Source organism: Brienomyrus brachyistius, chromosome 23 (assembly GCF_023856365.1).
Source record: "Brienomyrus brachyistius isolate T26 chromosome 23, BBRACH_0.4, whole genome shotgun sequence".
Taxonomy (NCBI): Eukaryota; Metazoa; Chordata; class Actinopteri; order Osteoglossiformes; family Mormyridae; genus Brienomyrus; species Brienomyrus brachyistius.
The window spans coordinates 16,760,361-16,781,120 of NC_064555.1; the positions used below are offsets into that span (position 1 = coordinate 16,760,361).

At 45.9% G+C, this 20,760-nt stretch overlaps 1 protein-coding gene across 2 annotated transcripts in view; it reads left to right on the forward strand.

The window, feature by feature from the left end:
* LOC125719376 (potassium voltage-gated channel subfamily KQT member 4-like) overlaps window positions 1-5,337 on the forward strand; it is a 47,051-nt gene extending 41,714 nt beyond the window's left edge. For both annotated transcript variants that reach the window (XM_048994081.1, XM_048994082.1), the window contains one exon: window positions 36-5,337. In XM_048994081.1, coding sequence (XP_048850038.1) covers window positions 36-239 — 204 coding nt within the window. In that variant the 3' untranslated portion in view covers window positions 240-5,337. The remainder of the gene's footprint in view (window positions 1-35) is intronic.
* Window positions 5,338-20,760: the final 15,423 nt, after the last annotated feature.

Genomic DNA, 20,760 nt, shown 5'->3' on the forward strand with positions numbered 1-20,760 from the left:
TGAAAGTGGAGCGTTAACTGGTACATGGTCCACAGGTGCAGTCCATCGAGAGCAAACTGGACATGCTGCTGAACTTCTATACGCAGTGCTTGAAGAAGGGCTCCTCGCATGTCACCCTGTCCTCCCTGCTGGAGGCCGAGCTCACCTCCGACTACCACAGCCCAACTGATCACCAGGAGCTCTTCCCCTCTGCCACCACACTCAACATCTCCCGCTCTGAGAGCAGCACCATGGACTGACGGGAAATATCCCGGAAGGCCGACCTCACCACCTCACCCTCATTCCAAACCTTCACCATCTGACACGCATCTATCTCCTCTTTTCTCATACATGAAATTAGAAACTAGGGGCGTGGCTATGGGTGGGCATGGCTACGGTGGGTTTGGCAGAGCCCACCCAGACGGATTGGCTCACCCAACAGAGACAGACCGAATGTAACTAATCGTTAGTGATTTAATAGAATCGGTAAATTATGAAATAACTTTTACCATCCCCCCCCCCCCCCCCCCAGGCTGATGATTTCTGGCATCCTGGTAATGCCAATTCCTGAAACAAATCCTACCCACAATTCCCTGTGCCATTTCTTAAGCCTCTCCCCTTCTTTCGTTTCCTGCCTTTTTTATGTGTCGCGCATCGCCCTCTCCTGGCCATTTCCTCTCATGGCAATCGTCCCAGAGCCGTGACGACTCTCCACAGAGGGCCAACGTCTAAGCATGAACGGGCTGCAAACATGGCTGCAAAGACCATTTGCTGCGACGAGCCTTTCTTCCTCAGCTCGGGTGTGAACGGGCATGAACGGGTACTCCCCGACTACTGATATGCAAGCGTTATTTCACGCATCCGTCTGTCTCGGTCGCCTGGCTCGGAAGCACAAGCCGGCGCACACAATGCAAGGCTGGCAGATTCTGCGATTCTTTTGTTTTGAGGTTTTTCTCCTGTATCTTTTTGTTGTCTATGAATTAATATCAAAGAATGTGAACAAAAAGTTTTGGGGTCGGGGAAAATGCGATATTTTTTACAGATCTGTTTGATTTTGGCACTGAAATTGGAGAATCTCGCTTCCTGACTGGGCTCAGATGTTCTCTGCTGATAGGCTGGGAGCTTCCCGGGAATGTCCCCTTGTCAGCGTCACTGTGGAGTATTTGTGGACAGGTGGCCTCGGGTTTGTGACTCAGCACTTGACCGAGGGCAAAACGGGAAGCCGCTCAGCAAATCCGTCCTCGTCCTCAACTGACTCTGCCTCCACAGTGACTTTTACTGGTTCATCTACAGATTCTTTGAGTTTTTTTGGGAGGTAAAACTCAATGATCCCCCCCTCCCTCGCATGTCCATCGCAGATTTCAGTTTAATCGCAATGTTCAGAAAGAAAATGAGTAAAAGCGAAACCTTCCCAAAGATTGTGTTATGTGATGGAGAAGGTTTGGACGTGAGCAGCGGTAATGGAGCAGAGATGGTCACTTTCATCCTGCTCTGTTTAGGGAAGAGGTTTGTGATTCACCGCTGTCATCTCCTTCAGCTCAGTCTCTCGTTGCATTGCACTTTCTCTCCGTCATCATCCCTGTGTTCCACCATACACTTTGACCAGGACATCCATCAGGGCTGTCACGTAACCTGTAGTAAAGCCAGGACCTTCTTCCCTAATCAGATCATGTTCTCCTTTTTTTACGTAAAGCATCATTCTCACCTCTGTATTAAGGTTCCCACCTGCATTTTACATTTATTTTTACACTATTTTTTTGTGTAAATCTACCACTGTGGCCTTAAACTGTGAGGCAGGCCCCGACCTCTACCAGGGCCCAACCCCTTGCTCGACTGAGCACATCAACTTCAAGCGCCAGCTCAGCACCTCAGCCGCCGCTGTGGCACAATCCACTCAGGTGGCTCCTACCCAGTTATATAACACCGACATCTGCTGTCGCGCTCTTGTCGTTTGTACTGGAAACGTTAACCGCATGTTAAGTTAAAAATATGACTTCATAACCTGTCCTTGCGTAGGTTTAGGCACAGTCACATGACCACGTGGCCACCATGATAACCGAGGGTTTCTCAATATGCATACTTGACCGTACTTGTGTTCTCGGGGTCTTCTGTAACCGTTTTATGTCTTCGTCCCTGACTGAAGACCAGCTCCAATTCTAAGAACAGGAGTACAGAGGAAGGTAAAAATCCCCACCTCAAATATCAAAGATACGTCGTTGGCATCCTCACCAAACGAGACCAATCCCATGATTCATTGCATCCCAAGTTCATTATTGGGAGGCAAGCTAGCAAGACCAGGCTTGCCAAGACCTCAAGTACGATCTTCGTGTTCTTGGTATGGAGGAACCACCTGAGTGCCTGGCCCAGACAGAACAAACTCGGCGAACTTGAACTCCTTCCTCCCGCTTTTGGAAAGCTGCTGCTCCTTTCAGACCGACAGCTCGGCTTGACGTGTTAAGAATGATCTAAATCAGTAGGACACCTAAACTGTGTGTGTTAGCTTGATTATTTTGGTAGTTTCTCCTAGTGGCATTTACTTAATTTTAACGGACGGAACTGGAATACACCGCACTCGTATCACATGATTTGTTTCTATCCACATAGAGATTTATCGCACGATTGTTTTGTAAATGTTGCGAATTCAGTTTTATTTTTTTATGATCTGCTCTGCTCCACTGATTTTCTTACACACACCTTGTAGGTGCTTATATAGACAATATATTTTATAGTCTTTTTTTTTGTCTTAGTAATATGTATGTTTTTGAAAGCCATAGTAAAACAAAAAAGTATTATTTGAGTGAAATGTCTCGGATTGTATTCAAAAGGTGAATAAAGCTAGTATTTTGTTTAAAGAAACATACTGGCATCAATGAGGACAGTGTATCATAATTTGTATCTGCTCAGGTGATGCGTTTTGCTGTAGGAGTGAGATTTACAGCAGGGTGGCTCGCTGGTTGTTGATGTACAAAAGTCCTAGATGCTGCAACTGTGTTGGAAAAAGCATATCAGTTAGCATCCAATGGTCAGTAAAATCGTGGTGAGGTCATTTTAAATTCAAATAATTAGCTAAATTAATAAGAAATAAGAACAAAGGCTAGCGGGATTCCACGTGATTCCAGTGTCCAGAATTGCTGTTTTTTTTCGCTTGTCGTTTATTGGAATCTACGGAGCCCCTGAAGGGGCCTGTGCAAAAAATAAAATACTCTTTCTTTTGAGTGCGCACGCGGAATTATTTCGGGTGCACGCGAAAGTAACATAATGTTGATTTTCTTTTTCTTTGCATAATTCCCTAAAGGGGCTCCGTAGTAGTAACTTTTTCAAAATAAAATCTTGAGAATCCATCCGTTCACAGAAGGTATCACTGTCCAGCTCACAAACCACAAAACATAGGCTTAATTTAACCTGACTGGAAGTTTGCACCAAGTAGTTGTCAGCTATTGTCCTGAAGTATCTGTCCTGTGTTGTTTTTGATTTTAATCAACACCTTAATGGGATCTGGGGGATATTCCATACACCAGGATTTCTTGCTTTGCCCGAGAACGTCTTGGATTTATGCTAAATTGACTATCGTCATTCACTTACATTTACTATCTTAAATCCGACAAGTTACCAATCTAAGCAAGAAATCCTGCTTGATAGAATACCCCCTGAACTGCTTTGAATGAAACTAGAGATCGAAATCCTGACTCTCTTCAGTGAAAACTTCTGTACTATGTCGAGATCCTTTGATATTTTTCCCTTTATGTTTAATAAAATTATCAAATTTTATTTTTATGTAACTTTAATTATATATTTATGGATAATTATGAATAATATGGATTCATTATATATTTTTATAGTTCGATATAGTTTATACTTAATTACATTTTATTGGGCGTATTGTCTTCAGTACACCAGAGGGTGGCGAAAGTGAGAATATCTTGGTTGCGAACAGCATGTTCTGCTCCATTGATCTGTTCCGTGATCGAGATGAACTACAAACGATCTGCAGACCGATATCATTTTCTTCACTTAAAAAAGGAAACCGAGTCCTGCTGTCAAAGTGGTGCGCTGAGGCACGCGCTAAGGGACCGCATTTCTCAGCCCTGCTCCTCACTGCACGTGCGCTACAGGGGTCTTAAATGCACGTGCTCCGGTGGTCATTGAATGAATCTGTACAATGCAAATTACTAAAGATTCATAATTGAAAAATTTTATATGTTTAAGCCAAATTGTTGCTTGGAAACTGGCTTTTAATAGCTTAATTTCCATGAATAAATATTCTGGTGTTTTTTTGCTAATTTATCGGCATTTTATTAATTGACTGCTGCCGTTTTTTAAACGGTTAACGCAATTACAGTTTATGTTTTAGACTATTTTGTATTGTTTTCCATTTATTGCAAACGATTAAGGGCTCAACTTAAGTGAAAATAAGGATATGCGTATGCTATTCCTCTTAAACCAAATACACTTTCAGACCTGTCGATTAACATGTGCGTGGATATTCATAAACATACGCTGAAGGAAGCAACCCCATATTTTGTTTAGTTACTGATTTTTTTAACGGTGGTTAACAGTAGGTAGACTTCCGGCAATAGGTGTGATCGCCGGGGAGACAGTGAAGCGGTAATTGTCAAATTGCCATTGCGGCCTTGCTGCCGGATGCAATTTAAGTAAATATAATCCTTTTGCCCGTTTCAGACCCTTTACTCTTAGAATTTACAAAAAATAATTATAGAAATGGGAATGGTCGCTTAATCATATATTACTACGATTGAGCTCGTGAATGCTTACCAAACGATACTTATTAATTTAGCATTTTGACCACAACCTCCCTGAGCACGGTAAACCTGCTGAAGAATGCCATTATATTGCAGTATAGTAGACTAATCTCCTTCCCGCCTGCGTTTCACTCTGCATGCGTTGGACGAGCGAGTCCGCGGAAAGCCGCTAGGTGGAGGTCCAGACTGTCCGCTCTACACGGGGCCGTGAGAGGCGGCATCGAGGGTTACCTTACCGCGGGTTACCTTACTGCGGTGATGTGCATGGTCAAGCTCTCTGCATGCATTCTTTCTCTTCGATTCTGTCGATTGCTTGAATGTACATTTGTACCAGATCACACCTTTCCGTGTTTGCATCTTTCTTATATAACAGTTATGATAATTCAAAACGAAAAATGCCTGTAAAGCAATAAATTGCTAAAGAATTAATCAGAGTCTTCCAATGCGATTGAGGAAATAATGACCTCATTATTCATGAAGATCACTTGTATAGCTAGTCCTTCTTTAAATGTTATCAATTTGAAATAGTACCTCAATATAATACCTGATTAATTTATTATTTATGTCTCAATAAAGTTTTTTTGAAGACTGAATATCATCCCATGACTGTTGGTGCCATAATTTTAGCTCTCAGAATCATGTTATTTAAAAAAAAAATACGGTTTGTGTGGCAATGAAGCAGATTTAGGAATTCCAAGGTAATTTAAGGTGAAACCACTTGGTCATTTTGGAAGAACACTGCATATTTTGACATCAGGGTCATGGATGAATGGCGCGTGTAAGATGTACGGTTTTCCTGTGGAAAAAAATGCAGCAACATTTGAACGGAAAGAACTAAGCAAACCACAAAAAAATCAAAGGAAAAGAAATTATCATAATTTAATTAAATGCATTAAATTTAATATAAACGAACACGTGTGTGGAGTTTGCATGCTCTCCCCATGTCATTGTGGGGTTTCCACCAGGAAGTCCAGTTTCCCCCCCACACAGTCCAAAAACATGATGAGGTTAATTGGAGTTACCAAATTGCCTGCAGGTGTGCCTGTGCGAGTGACTGGCGTGCGAGTATATGGTGTGTGAGTGACCGGCGTGCGAGTATATGGTGTGTGAGTGACCGGCGTGCGAGTGACTGGCGTGCGAGTGTATGGTGTGTGAGTGACTGGCGTGCGAGTGTATGGTGTGTGAGTGACCGGCGTGCGAGTATATGGTGTGTGAGTGACCGGCGTGCGAGTGACTGGCGTGCGAGTGTATGGTGTGTGAGTGACTGGCGTGCGAGTGTATGGTGTGTGAGTGACCGGTGTGCGAGTGACTGGCGTGCGAGTGTATGGTGTGTGAGTGACCGGCGTGCGAGTGTATGGTGTGTGAGTGACCGGCGTGCGAGTGTATGGTGTGTGACTGACTGGCGTGCGAGTGACCGGCGTGCGAGTGTATGGTGTGTGAGTGACCGGCGTGCGAGTGTATGGTGTGTGAGTGACCGGCGTGCGAGTGTATGGTGTGTGAGTGACTGGCGTGCGAGTGTATGGTGTGTGAGTGACCGGCGTGCGAGTGACCGGCGTGCGAGTGTATGGTGTGTGAGTGACCGGCGTGCGAGTGACCGGCGTGCGAGTGTATGGTGTGTGAGTGACCGGCGTGCGAGTGACCGGCGTGCGAGTGTATGGTGTGTGAGTGACCGGCGTGCGAGTGTATGGTGTGTGAGTGACCGGCGTGCGAGTGTATGGTGTGTGAGTGACCGGCGTGCGAGTGTATGGTGTGCGAGTGACCGGCGTGCGAGTGACCGGCGTGCGAGTGATCGGCGTGCGAGTGTATGGTGTGTGAGTGACCGGCGTGCGAGTGTATGGTGTGTGAGTGACTGGCGTGCGAGTGTATGGTGTGTGAGTGACCGGCGTGCGAGTGTATGGTGTGTGAGTGACCGGCGTGCGAGTGACTGACGTGCGAGTGACTGACGTGCGAGTGACTGACGTGCGAGTGACTGACGTGCGAGTGACTGACGTGCGAGTGACTGGCGTGCGAGTGTATGGTGTGTGAGTGACCGGCGTGCGAGTGACCGGCGTGCGAGTGTATGGTGTGTGAGTGACCGGCGTGCGAGTGACCGGCGTGCGAGTGACCGGCATGCGAGTGACCGGCGTGCGAGTGTATGGTGTGTGAGTGACCGGCGTGCGAGTGTATGGTGTGTGAGTGACCGGCGTGCGAGTGTATGGTGTGTGAGTGACTGGCGTGCGAGTGTATGGTGTGTGAGTGACCGGCGTGCGAGTGTATGGTGTGTGAGTGACCGGCGTGCGAGTGACCGGCGTGCGAGTGTATGGTGTGTGAGTGACCGGCGTGCGAGTGTATGGTGTGTGAGTGACCGGCGTGCGAGTGTATGGCGTGTGAGTGACCGGCGTGCGAGTGACCGGCGTGCGAGTGACCGGCGTGTGAGTGACTGGCGTGCGAGTGTATGGTGTGTGAGTGACCGGCGTGCGAGTGACCGGCGTGTGAGTGACTGGCGTGCGAGTGTATGGTGTGTGAGTGACCGGCGTGCGAGTGACCGGCGTGTGAGTGACTGGCGTGCGAGTGACCGGCGTGTGAGTGACTGGCGTGCGAGTGTGCCCAGTGATGGGTTGGTGCCCTACCCTGGGTTGTTCCTGGTCTTGTGCCCATGGCCTCTGGGATAGACTCCGGACCCCCCATGACCCAAAATAGGACAGTTACAGAAAATGGATGGATGGATGGATGGGTATCATCACCGCAACGTTAAACGCGTAGTGTGCTGAATTTTATACAGGCCTACAAGTTCACAGTTCGTACTGTGATGGTGATTTGTGAGTTAAATGTGTTTTCGAGATCCGTCAAATTTCGAGGGCATTCAAAGTTGTTACTTTACTACCTGCCTGGTTGGGAGCAAACAAATTTCAGATGGAGGGGAGGGGGGGTTTCAAACCCGTAATTTTACTACCTGGCTGTGTGCCTAATGTTTCCCATAAAGTTTAAAGTGTACTCTCTTAAAATCGCTTTGTAAACTTCAAATGCATAACCAGGAACGGACTGGCAAAAAAATCATCAGCCCAGGATGTTGTTGTCAAGCGTTATATTTGGCACATTTTGACACCGATGGGGAGGGGGGGGGGGGGGTCTCTCTTGGTATATTTTGCCAGCAACCTTCCCTCATTAGACCAGGCCAGCAGGGAATTTCCTGAACTTCCAAATGGCCGCTCTGCTCCTGTATATAACAGTAAACGTTGCTTTAGGCAGGTTTTGAGGCGGCTGGGTTGATAGCTGTTGACATTTGGTGACGGCAGCTCGACCCCCTCAGATATTCTACGCGTGTTACGTAGCTTAAGACACAAATCAAACCTGAGCTGTGATTTATTTTAATTTCAGTTCCTGAAGGCACCAAAAGCCTTGGATACAAAGCGCAGGCAGGCCTGCGACATTTTCATTGTCATACCTGCAGGTGTGAGGATGTCATCCGATTAGATTCTTCATGAAGAAAGTTTTCTTTATGACATCACTCTTCTCATTTGATACTTTTGGCTCGATGTTGGACCTTTTAAAATAATGGTCACTTAATATCTTCCCTCCTTAGGTCATTTGAAATTCACTGACACAATCTGTTCTCTCATGTAACCAACATTAAAATTAGTGTTTAATAATAGTAATTTGTATTCTTCGTCATTCCAATAACTAATATATAATTAGATAATAGGCACTGGAAAACAGAGTAATCTGAACATATTTTTGCGGAAATCGTCCTAAAATGCAGGGTATTATGTGCCTGAAATGACAGTGAAATCACATCCATTCTCATCACTTTAATTACGCATTCATTAAACGGTGATTTATGGGAAAAAGAAAATCTGCCACAAGCTGATTACAGCAGTTTTATTTAATTCACAGTTTTGTTGGAGGGAACTTTTTCCCTGCTGTCCCTAACTGGCTATGAATCGTTTCAGCGTCTGCGCTGCAGGTTTTCCTGGCAGCCATCAGAGGGACACATTAACGGCTCAGTGATGTTTATTACCATATTACCGCTAACACATGGGAGACAAAGATTCCATTGTATGAAATCACTGTCGTACCATAAAAAGGATTTTATTGGTTATTTATATGTACAGTATGTGAAGTGAACTCATATTACAATAATTACGTCCACTCACTTTTAGTTTAATCTCAAGAAACTTTCGAGGTCAGATGGTTGACGGTCAGCATTGTTGCTTCACACCTCTGGGACCAGGGTTTGTGTCTCCTCTATGGCTCTGGTGGTGCGGAGTTTGCATGTTCTCCTCCCTGTGTTGTTGTGGGGTTTCCTCCAGCTACTCCGGTTTCCCCCCACAGTCCAGAGACATGCAGCCAGGTGAACTGGTGTCTCTATATTCTCCAGTGTGTGAACGGCCCCATAGTGGAAGTTTGAATCAGTATCAGTACTTGTTACGGATATAATCTCTGTCTCCCGTCACCTTCGCAGCTCTTGGCATTTCGGCACTGAAGACTAAAGGCACATAGTCCTATTCATCCACCATTCAGATTAACCAAAGCAGAAGCTGCAGGAGTTTCAGTCTCAAAGATGCAGATACAGGTGAAACCATCTCGTTTTTCTTAAATTGTCCTACTCAGGTTCCCCCCAGAGTGAAAGAGGGGGAGCTACTTTTTCTGCTCACATAATTTGCAGTTCTGCAATTTTTCCACTTAAAAGTCTTTAACGTTTGAAGTTTTGATGAATATTTGGAAATATTTGTACATTTAAACATTATTAAAAACCTATTATGGTTCCTGTATTGTTCAATTCATAATTCAAAAAGAACCTCAAAGCTGCCTTTAGAAGGTCCCAATACTCTTTACCATTCCTTAGAAACTGGGTGTGTCAATTCAGTGTTTCTCAAACTGGTCCTTGGGGACCCCCAGATAATGTGGAGGGGAGGGAGGGGAAAACTGGTGGTCCCTGAGGACCGGCTTGGGAAACACTGCCTTAAATGTATATGTAGTTTCTTATTAAAGAAAATGCAGTTTTAGGGAAGTGGATTGGCCACAAACTCTTGTACTGGTCTGGTTTCAAGGGAGATAAATTTGGGAACAGCAATTTATTAAATGTCTCCTGCTGGTACAGGCGGAGCGAGACGTGTCCCACAGCTCTGCGGTCTGGACAGTGTCCTCAAGGAACCCTAAATGTTTGTCACATTGATTGACCTTTGACCAGCCTCCCCAGGTTATTGGTTTATTTGTCTGGATCACAGGCTTCTGTCCCGGCTCTACTCAATAGACCAGCACTGATACGGAGCCACACTGAGTCAATTAAGAGTCCTATTCCCTGTGAACAGAATTACTTTGTACAGAGACTCAAGCACCTGCAGGGTCCAAACACAAACACAGGCCAAATGTGCAAATTCTTGATACGCTGGGCCTGTAACCTTGGTACCCTTGTTTGCTGTGTACACTTTCAATGAAAAAAAGCACGTTTTGTCTTCATGAAGCTTAAAGCCACTCTGTTGGCCTTATCTGTCAAACTCTGCTATGTCCCCACCCATCCCAAAAACACTGACAGCTCTGGCAGAACATTACAGGATTGTTATGTCTTCCTCGTGGTTATGAACTCCCTGCTGTCTTTGTTCTTATTGAACCTCAACAGCAGAGATAGTCTATCTGTGGAATTTCCGGGGGTCCGCAGTCAGAAGGTCTTCGTCCGTCACTCTCTTCCCGATAAAACCATACTGCTTGGATGGTCGTGCCGTTGCGAGCTACAGCAAGATGACATTTGCAGCTGCTTTACCAAAGAGGAATCGGATCTTCCATGATTTCGTGAAACGCCCCCTTGAAATAGAAGGTAAAGCTAAGAAGAAGTGATGTTTTGGGAGGGTCTTTGTCAGCATGACGGCTGCAGCCGTTGCCTGGTTTGATTAGCCTTGTGATTCGGGGTCATGTCCTGGATGACTGGTAGGCCTGTCGAGTTTTCAAGTTTTGTGTAATTCAGCAGAGATGAGTAATCTGCATCAGCCTGGGGTCCGCTGGCACTAATAAAGATTCAGTTTTGCTCTTACAAGTGTCCAGAACGGAAAATCAAGGGGGTTGTTGTGGACAAATTACCAGCTATTCTGCTTGTCCCTTCAGATCAGCTTCTCGCATTCAATAGGATGTCATTGGGCCCTCCTCTGTCCGTTTCCATGGATTCTGTCAAAATGCAGTTTTTCCACAGGCATCTAAGAAGGCGCCAATGGACTGCAGAAGCTCTGGTTCTCCTGACCGGGGAAGGTTTGGCTCGAGAACAGTGGTTCTCCACAGAGTCTCCAGTGGACTCTGACCCCCCACTGACCCGCCTCGAGCAAAGGCCATGTTCAGAGTTAGCAGTGAGAGAACATCGAGTCAGGCCAGTGCTGCCTGGAGACACAAACACTGCAATCTGGAGGGGAAGCTGGTGATGTGAAGGACAAGGGTAACATGGGCCATTAATGCATTGATTGTGCACTAATTATGAATATATGTGTGTGTGTGTGTGTGTGTGTGTGTGTGTGTGTATGTGTGTATGTATGTATGTATGTATGTATGTGTGTGTGTGTGTGTGTGTGTATTTTATGTTCAGTGGGGCTTGAACATCAGGGTGATCGAGATCAGAGGTTTTTGTGAACAGGGCAGCTAAGCCTTTAGAGGGGGGTCTGATTTTGATGAAAATGAATGAGAACACGATAATTAAGATAACAGCCATAGCCCCCCACCTCCCCCCCAAAAAAAAAAAAAAAAACAGGCCTAGCAAAACCCCTGCTGTCTTTAAAGGAGAAAAAAAATCTGGCAATGATACAGGCAGCCTGACACCAAAGGCGGGCGATGAGAGTGACTGACCAAGGGAGGTAATTAAGAGGGTGACTGAGACAGCGGCCTGATCTAAGCTGATCAGCCTTCATATTGCCCACATTGGCTGCAGCCGCGTTTTAATTGCCCCCTGGAAAGCGGGCATATAGTACCTTCCCATGAGTGACATTCTGCTCAGCACATGCGGTGTGAGGGTATGACCCATATCGCCAGGCTTGGTCACCGATTCCTAGGCAGCACATGACGACATGGAGAAACGGGGAGCGTGCATGCTGTCCGTGGGGGGGTGAAAGAAGCCTTTTTTGTCAAAATGTTAAATATCAAACAAAACCTCCATTCTGGGTGCAGTTTCTCAACACAAAGTGACAGCATTCACCATTCCAGAGGGGCCCCATGCGGCTCTCGACAAAGGGCGGGGCGGCGGTTGGTAGCGCGAGGGAGGGGGGCGTTTACTCGGAGTGAGGATTCTTCTGGGGACTGAAGAATCCCGGCCCTTAGCGGCGAGGGCTGAGGGCTGATAGCAAGCCACATGAGATTCTGCTTGGAGGCCGAGAGATAGTGGCATCGTGTGGGCATGTTCGCGGGTAGGGGCACAAAGACCCCCCCACTACCAAGCGCACACACACACACAGATTAGGTGTCTATACCTTTGTGGAGGGCTCTCCATTCTATGGGCATACAGGACCTCCGAAATGTTGCATTTTGTTGTTATTTGTAGTAAAACTCTATCCATGTTTTAAGTCTTTTGTCTAACCCTTTATTTATAGGCTTATAATAATTAAGTTATAAATTGTTTTTTTTCCCCCATAAGGGTAGCATGTGGATCATTGCGGAAGTGAATATGCACTTTATTTTCCATCTAAGATGAATAATATTGATGTTCATGGATTATTATAGGTGCTTTTTTTATGGAAAAGGTTTAAAATATACGCCTCATTACGTACAGGATTATTTTACTGCATAACATTGCAACTTGATGGCCAGATGGAGTTTCTCTCAATTGCAAAGATATGCGATTCATGTCTGTGCGTTATACTCATCCTAAGTTACAAGCCTGAGATTAATTCATGCAAAAATCAACACATTTCGCTCTAAGGGTTAGCAAACAGATGTTTTTTTAAGCTATTGTGTTAAAAATTGAGGCTTTCTGCTAAGTGGTCTTGACTGGTCTTGAAATGAAAGCTCATGGCAAAAATCAAGTAGATTCCAAGAGGAGACCAAGACTGCAAAAATGTGGTCTCAAGACTATGACCAGTCTCAGGTACTTCTAATTGTAGACTCGGTCTGAGGTTTTAGAGCTAGGAAGACTGCTTTGAGGGTAAATCCAGTGTAAAATGTAATCAACCGGGGCTCACACTGGAAGCGTCGGAGATGAAGCTGCTCGCTTATCAGACTTTGGTCTTCTTCTTCCAGATGAGCAGACTCCCTACAGTCTGTGCTGCATCAGGCTGATCCTCCATAGACTGGGTCTGCTCCGCATAGTCATGATCACATAGTACATCCAGAACCTGCTTAGAACTGTGTGTTGGGGAAGAGACAGAAGATGATGAGATCACAATGAAAAGGGATCATGCAGAGCTAGTTGGGGGTTCAGAAATCACTTCAGGCTCTGCACCAGAATGTGATGAGCTTAGACCATTATTTTGTTCACATTTTTCAGATAAGACACGCAATTAATCAAGGTAATAAGCGATAACCTTGTTGATGAGTGTAATCACTTGTAGCAGTCCTACACACACCTTATAACGCACCTTTCTTCCCCATGCAGATTTGAAACGCCCACTTCTTCCTCTTCCACATTAAAGTTTTCAGTTGCACCACAAAATCACGACATAAACATTATTCTTCATAATCTTACTGCAGTGATTTCATGCAGCCCATATCTCTATAGTTGATGTTTAAAAATATTGCTGCAAATGCAATGGTTTTCTTTCTGATTTTGAGGTTGATGCTATTGCCCCTTTGACACAAACACTGACATGACAATTGAGGATAAATGTCAATGGATTTATTGACTTTTCTCATGCCGATGCACAAACGAGTTGGCTAATGCTAGTTGCCAGTTACCTCTGGAAGTATCTAATCTTTCTTCTGGTCTCCTGCTGACACCATGCAAATAAAGATGGCACACTCCCGTTTTTCAGTTTGTTCAGGCCGATGAGCGATCTTACTGCGCAATCCTTGGAAAAGTGTTTTGTAGCAAAGTCTTTTGTTGTCTGTGATCTGAGATGAGAGATGTGTTAACATGAGCGTTAACCTGTACATTAATTTTACAAACTTTAGGAGATTATCCAGCTATCTTAGGCATTAACTTAGCTTGCTCGTTACGTTACCTGAAAATAAGGTCCAGCATCTCTTTTTATCTTGGTACGGGTGTCCAGGTAACTCTGAAATTGATGTAAAGACCAGCCTTGGTCACATTCTAGCGTTTGATAAGATGGCACATAGCAATGCTCCATACAACTGGCATCAATATATTCAGCTTAGTTTTCATTTTCAAAATGGCAACTGGCATGAAATAAGCAAATACAGGTGCTACCTTAACCTTAAGCATAAGTAACCAAGCAAAATACAAGACTTTAGGCATTTTTAGTTTTTTGATTGCAGTCACAGATTTTTTAGAAAATTGTAAAAAATGTCAAGGTCAAATTAACTGACTTTTTATCACACTGTGGGAACATCTCGTCCTCTTGATCTAATATATACATGACCCCACACACAGGAGATCAGACACTTTGCAGCAATATAGTTGGCAACTTTTTTGTTAGCAAGGAGTAAAGATGTTCAGGCTTTGGCCCAAAAACACAGAACAGTTATAGCCTCTGATTCAATCACTTGGAATACAGCTATCTTCTGAATTGTGGTCCTACTTAGTTAGCCCCCGACCCACCCCCCTACAAACAGGCTGTTTTTGAGGGGAATTCCCTCGTTTATTCTTGGGGGGTTCAGGAGCAGAAGCAGGAAAACCTGTGCTGGCTTGTCCTTGGAGTGCAGGGAGACATAAAGCACTCGGATCTCAACAGGAAACAGCAAGTCCCATGAACACGTGTCAGGTACGCAAGGCGGGGCAAAGACGGTATAGAGGGTATAGAGGGAGAAGAGGGCATAGGGGGTATAGAGAGCATAGAGGGAGAAGAGGACATAGGGGGTATAGAGGGCATGGGGGTATAGAGCGAGAAGAGGGTATAGAGGGTATAGAGGGCATAGGGGGTAGAGCAAGAAGAGGGCATGGGGGCATAGAGGATATAGAGCAAGAAGAGAGCATGGGGGCATAGAGGGTATAGAGGGAGAATAGGGCATAGAGGGCATGGAGGGAGAAGAGGGCATAGGGGGTATAGAGGGAGAAGAGGGCATAGAGGGTATAGAGGGAGAAGACAGCATAGAGGGTGTAAAGGGCATAGGGGGTATATAGCGAGAAGAAGGCATAGAGGGTATAGAGGGCATAGGGGGTATAGAGGGAGAAGAGAGCATAGAGGGTATAGAGGGAGAAGATGTCATAGAGGGTGTAAAGGGCATAGGGGTATAGAGGGAGAAGAGGGCATAGAGGGTATTGAGGGAGAAGAGGGCATGGGGGTATAGAGAGAGAAGAGGGCATAGAGGGTATTGAGGGAGAAGAGGGCATAGGGGGTATAGAGAGAGAAGAGGGTATAGAGGGAGAATAGGGCATAGAGGGCATACGGGGTATAGAGCGAGAAGAGGGCATAGTGGGAGAAGAGGGCATAGAGCGTATAGAGGGCATAGGGGGTAGAGAGAGAGAAGAGTGTATAGAGAAAGAAGAGGGCATACATGGAGAAAAGGGAGAGGAAGGCATAGAAGGAGAAGAGGGCATGGAGGATATAGAGGGCATAAAGGATATAGAGAGAGAAGAGGGTATAGAGGGCACGGCCCCGGAGGAGCCATGGTGGGGACTCGAACCCAGGTCCCAGAGGTGTGAGGTCACAGTGCCGCCCCTCTAACTTAAATTACTTTATAACTTTATATCCATATAAGTAACTTCTGGATATTCTGTCTTCATGGCCCCCCTGGCTTTTGGGGGCCCCGAGTGGCTGCCTACATTTGCTTTATGGGAAGTCTGCTGCTGCTGATGTGGCAGAAACTGTTCACTTTTACCCTTTCTTCTGCCAGGTCATGTGACTCAGCATTTTGACGTCAGCCAGAGACAGAGACACTTGCCGTGAGTGACACAGCTGAGGCGACAGACATGTGACCCCATGAGTCAGGTGGCACATTACACAGCTCCAGAAAGCGGAACATGAAATAATCTAATAGGCACTTTTTGTGGTGAATGGGGTTGTGTTTTCTTTTGCGCAACAGGGTTTTATGAAAGAGCTCCAGACTGAATTCAAAGAAGTACTTTATTTACCTCAGTTTGGGTATAACTGGGCTTTTGTGTATCGGAGCGTGCAGCAATGTGGATGTTTGTGCCCCAGTCTGTGAGTCTGTGTATGCTGATGCGTTTTTAGGGTTCTGGGTAGCTGTTTGTGACTGGGCTTTAAAAGTGTGACTTCATTTCGTATACAATCTCTCTGCCGAAAAGGTTGGTGTGCCAGAGCTCATCATGTTGCATGATAATTTTATTTATTTATTTTTATTTTTATTAGAGATTTTTTAACCAAAAACAAAACAGAACAGAACACACTCCACCCCCCACTCCCCCCAATACACCCTGAGACAGCACCTCAAAGGAAAAGAAACAAAAGACCAACAATGGTCACCGGCACACCCAGCCCCGGAGAGCACAGCTAATCACTGAGGAGAAAAGAAATAACGCACTTATATCAGTGAAAACCGTCAAAATTAGGAAAGTAAAAATAATTAAAAAAAAAAAACAAGGAATATGGCCTCAGGACATGACCTGCAACCAATCCTTGACCAGCTGCACATCATGGAGCCAGCTCTGGATTGTAGAACCAGACGAGTTGTTAATCCGGGCCGCAGAGAGTTCCAGCAGAAGCAGATCAAGAAAGGTGGACTTCCGGACAGAGGGAATGGCACGATCAGGTGACTTCCAACAAGAGGCTAATAACAACTAGGCTGCTAAGGAGGCAGACATCAGGAGCCCCCCCACCCACCCCGCAGAAACCCCTTCCAGTATAATGAAAATATGAAGAAGAGGGAAGATTAAATGTGACCTTAAGAGACTGGAACGATTTGAGACCCGAGCTATCAAAAATGTCACCCAGGGTGGAGATACCTGACTGAGACCACGGCGAGGAAGAGATGGGGCGGCCTCCAATGTTCAGGACAGGATTGTGGAGCGACGGAACACTGGGGTGCCATTTTGGGAAGGGGCCCAACAATTTCTCAACCCTTCTCCATGTGCGAAGGGCCTGACAGATAATCGGACCGACGGAGGCAGAGATGGATTTTAGTTTAACAGGGAGGAAAGGAATCGAGGCTAGACGATGGGGGAGAACATATTCTGCTTCGATAGGAAGCCAGGCAGGGGGATGCTGGGGAGGACTGATCCAGCTCCAAACTGGCCTTAGAGTAAAAGCAAGGTGGTAAATTTCGAAGTCCGGTAGAGAGACGCCCCCATCCAACCGGTCACGGATTAGGGTAGAGTGTCTGACGGAGGGTCTCTTGCCATCCCAAAGAAACGTGGAAATAGCAGACATGACAGAGGCCCAGTACCCAGGTGGAGGGGAGAGGGGAAGCATGGAACTTTATTCTAGGGAGCATGTTCATCTTAATAACGGCCAGCCTATCCCGAAATGAGAGGGGAAGAGAAGACCAAGTGGAGATCGAGGCTTTAATGTCCTGGAGAACGCGGCAGAAGCCAGCAGCTGTGAGCTCTGGGACCGACGGATACATGTCCAGCCCCAGGTATCTGAAAGACCCTGCCTGAGGAATAGAAGGAGGAAGTGAAGAGGAGCAGCAGGCAGGATTCAACGGAAGGAGAGGGGATTTTGCCCAGTTAATCCAATAGCCAGACAGGGATTCATACATTTGTAACAGGTTAAGGACATGAGGGAGATCCGACACATTGCAGATCATCAGCGTATAAGGAAACTGTCTGAGGGACACTTTTCATTAGGATGGGGGAAATAACGTCTGAGTGACGGAGAGCGGCAGCCAGAGGCTCCAACGACAGATTAAAGAGTAGGGGGGAGAGGGGACAGCCCTGCCTGGCCCCCTGAAGAAGCCGAAAAGGAGGAGAAATGTTGGCATTAGTCAAAAGGACAGAAAAGGGGGACGAGTAAAGGACTAGGTTGATAAAATAAGAGCCAAAGCCCATTCTATGCAGGACCCTCCACAAAAATGACCAATTCATCCTATCAAATGCCTTCTCTGCGTCTAAAGATAGAAGGGCGGCAGGGAAGGGAAAGGAAGAAGCAGCGTGATTGTTGCATGATAAATATTAAACTCTTTATTTGCACTGGAATTCTTCTCTTCACCTGCTCCACATAGCTTTGAGGGGTTGGGGGGGGGGGTCACAGTGCAGGGTTGGCCAACATGCTTTGCTCAAGGGACCACAGACATGAGAGCTACAGGGAAATAAGAGTGCAAATTGGCCATTATGGTAATAATATGTGAGACCCAGATCAGGATTCCTTCCAGAAGATTCTAGGGACCGTGGCAAAAGAAAATATATGGAGCAGGGATGAATTTTGGCGTTTGCGCATGTTTATGGGCATTTTTCGATGTTATGGTGCCTTTGTGTGTTAGTCCTGTGTTAGTATTGTAACCTCAAAGTGAACCTTGCAGCACTCACTTGCCAAACCAACAACAAAACAACTACAGCACAGAATCCCTTCCCAGTGTTTCCCCTGACTTATCATTGCTGTCTGCTTCTGTTGTTCAAGGCTGCTGTCATTTATCGCTTAGCTCCTGGTCTGGGGAGCTGTGCTATGATCGTGGCTGGAGTTCCCCGTTCATAGTTACGGCTGTTACTCCATGCTAGCGTCCCCCGAAGGCTTTCGCAGAGGTCACACCGTCCAGGCATGCTGTCCACACGCCCCCCCCGAGTACGGCCGCTCTTCCCTGTGATCACTCATCTTCCATGTCATCTCCTCCTCTTCCCCCATTATCCAGATTTTTTTTGCTAAGCTGACGTGTCTGATCCATCACTCCTGGAAGAGGTGCATGTAGAGACATGACCACCCCTCCCAGAAGACACGCCTGGTCCGGGCTCCGGAGAAAGGGCAGCATTGTTGGACTTCGGGGAATCTATGTCCATGTCTTTGTGAAGGTCCATCTGAGCACCAATGTATGTGTCAGGCTGGCTGGCCGGAGTGTGTAGGGCCTCATTGTATGGCGGTGATGAGCCCCCTCCCCCACAACATGGTGAAAGTGGCCATTCATATGTCATTGATAGTGTCAGCAAATTGGTGGGCCAGTATTGGGGGGAGGGGGGGGGCTCACTGTGCGGAAAGCCTGACTCAGCGCCCACCCCCACATTTAGTAATTGCCCGTCAAACAGGCCGCATGCATCCTCTGACTTGCCTGGTCTCGCTGTTGCACACCGTTCCTCATGCATGACGTCTCTCTGACTCAGATAATGAATCAGCTCCCTGGGAGGGGGTCGGGGGGGGTTTATGTGAGATTACGGTAAACAGACTTTCAAACACCAGTGACTTCCTATGTACAGGGCAGGTGGATCCAGTTTGCAATAGGAATGGAATGGGTTACTGTAGGAAGGATTAAGAGTAACAGCAGAACAGCTGCATGGAGACATCAGTGCTGGTTCACATGCATTAGTACTGTACAATACAAGCTGTCAACAGGGAGATACAGACAGCTGCAAATAGACAGCTTGGGCAATACAAGAATTCATATTTTCTGCTTTCTTCTAAACTGAGCTGAATTGGAGACATAAGTAATAAAATTAAGAATCAGAATCAACTTTATTCATCATGTACATCCCAAGCACAAGGAAGTGATTTTAGTTTAATTGGCCACTTTAAAGTAAGATAAAGTAAATTACAAAAATAACATGACTAGAGCAATGACCAATCAGCAATGCAGTATATACATCATGCAGTTACCTTTCTGTATGTGTGTGTCTGGCATAGATTAACACATATTTTTCAAAATGCTCTCAAACCACGCGGTTCTTCCCTGCACTGCCATCCCAGACATTTTTGTCTCATACAAAGCCTACCTAATAATTACTCCGCCTAACATATAGGCGTGTCCGCGATACGCGAGTGGGCGTGTAAAGACAGACGTCTGTCCTTACTTCAAACACCCTGAGTTAACTAAAAAACAAAAACATCAATAGCACAAGGACTGTCTTACCACGCCTGATTCAAACACGCTTGGGGGGGGGATTAGGAATCACTGCTCAGCTCCTCACCATGGGTGGATGGATGGATGGATACTCACCCACTGTTAGCAACTTTTACTATAAATGTGCAGTGAGAGAATCAGACATCAGCAACACAGTATTGTAACAATGTGGCTTGTATATCTTTGTGTTCCAGTCTTTGGGCTGCACGGTGTGTAGTACTTGTACTTGATGTGAGCGTTATTCCCAGTGCCAGCTCTGTGTGTGCAGTTTCCGCATACTCACTGCATCTTCATTCAGGATTCCAGTGGATAGCCTACAGTGTTTCCTCCCGGTGCCCAGAAGCTTGTAACATTGCCCTTAGTATGTGAGCATCACTAGATTCCAGGACATGCCCCGACACTGCACCGCAAATTTTTTATTTTTTTTTAGGTTTTGATCGATTCACTCATTAAGTCAAAGTCAAAGTAACTGACATTAAGTAATTGATCCAGAAAATTCATTGGAACATCTGTGTACTACACTGCCCCCCCCACCCACCCCGCAGAAACCCCTTCCAGTATAATGAAAAAACAGCACATTATTTCTAAATGGCTTCCAGTTAACCTATCCCTCACCTGTCCGTGGGGGTCCATGGGTTAAGAAAAAATGAGGAGGGCAGTGTTCCAATTGGGAGGGTTCCAATAAAAGATCAGTACATTTACATTTTGTACGTTTTCTATGTTCTTATACTGGCGAAAGCACGACACCTGCCAGTCGTGTCGTTATCAGTCGTCAGCATAATTTTTTTCCTGTGTCAGGGATCGTTGAACCAGCCATGATTGAGCTCATTTCCTGACAGCGCTGCAGTTTCTCCTTTTTATTCATTTAGTTTTCCATTTCTCTATTTTATATTAACCCAATATCAAATGATGCCATGCGGCATTTAATCACAGATAGGGCAGGTGCTGTCATCAGCATCCGAGCCAGTCTGCATCATGTTTGTCTAGAGCAAACAAAAGCGTTTTCCTTCCAGAA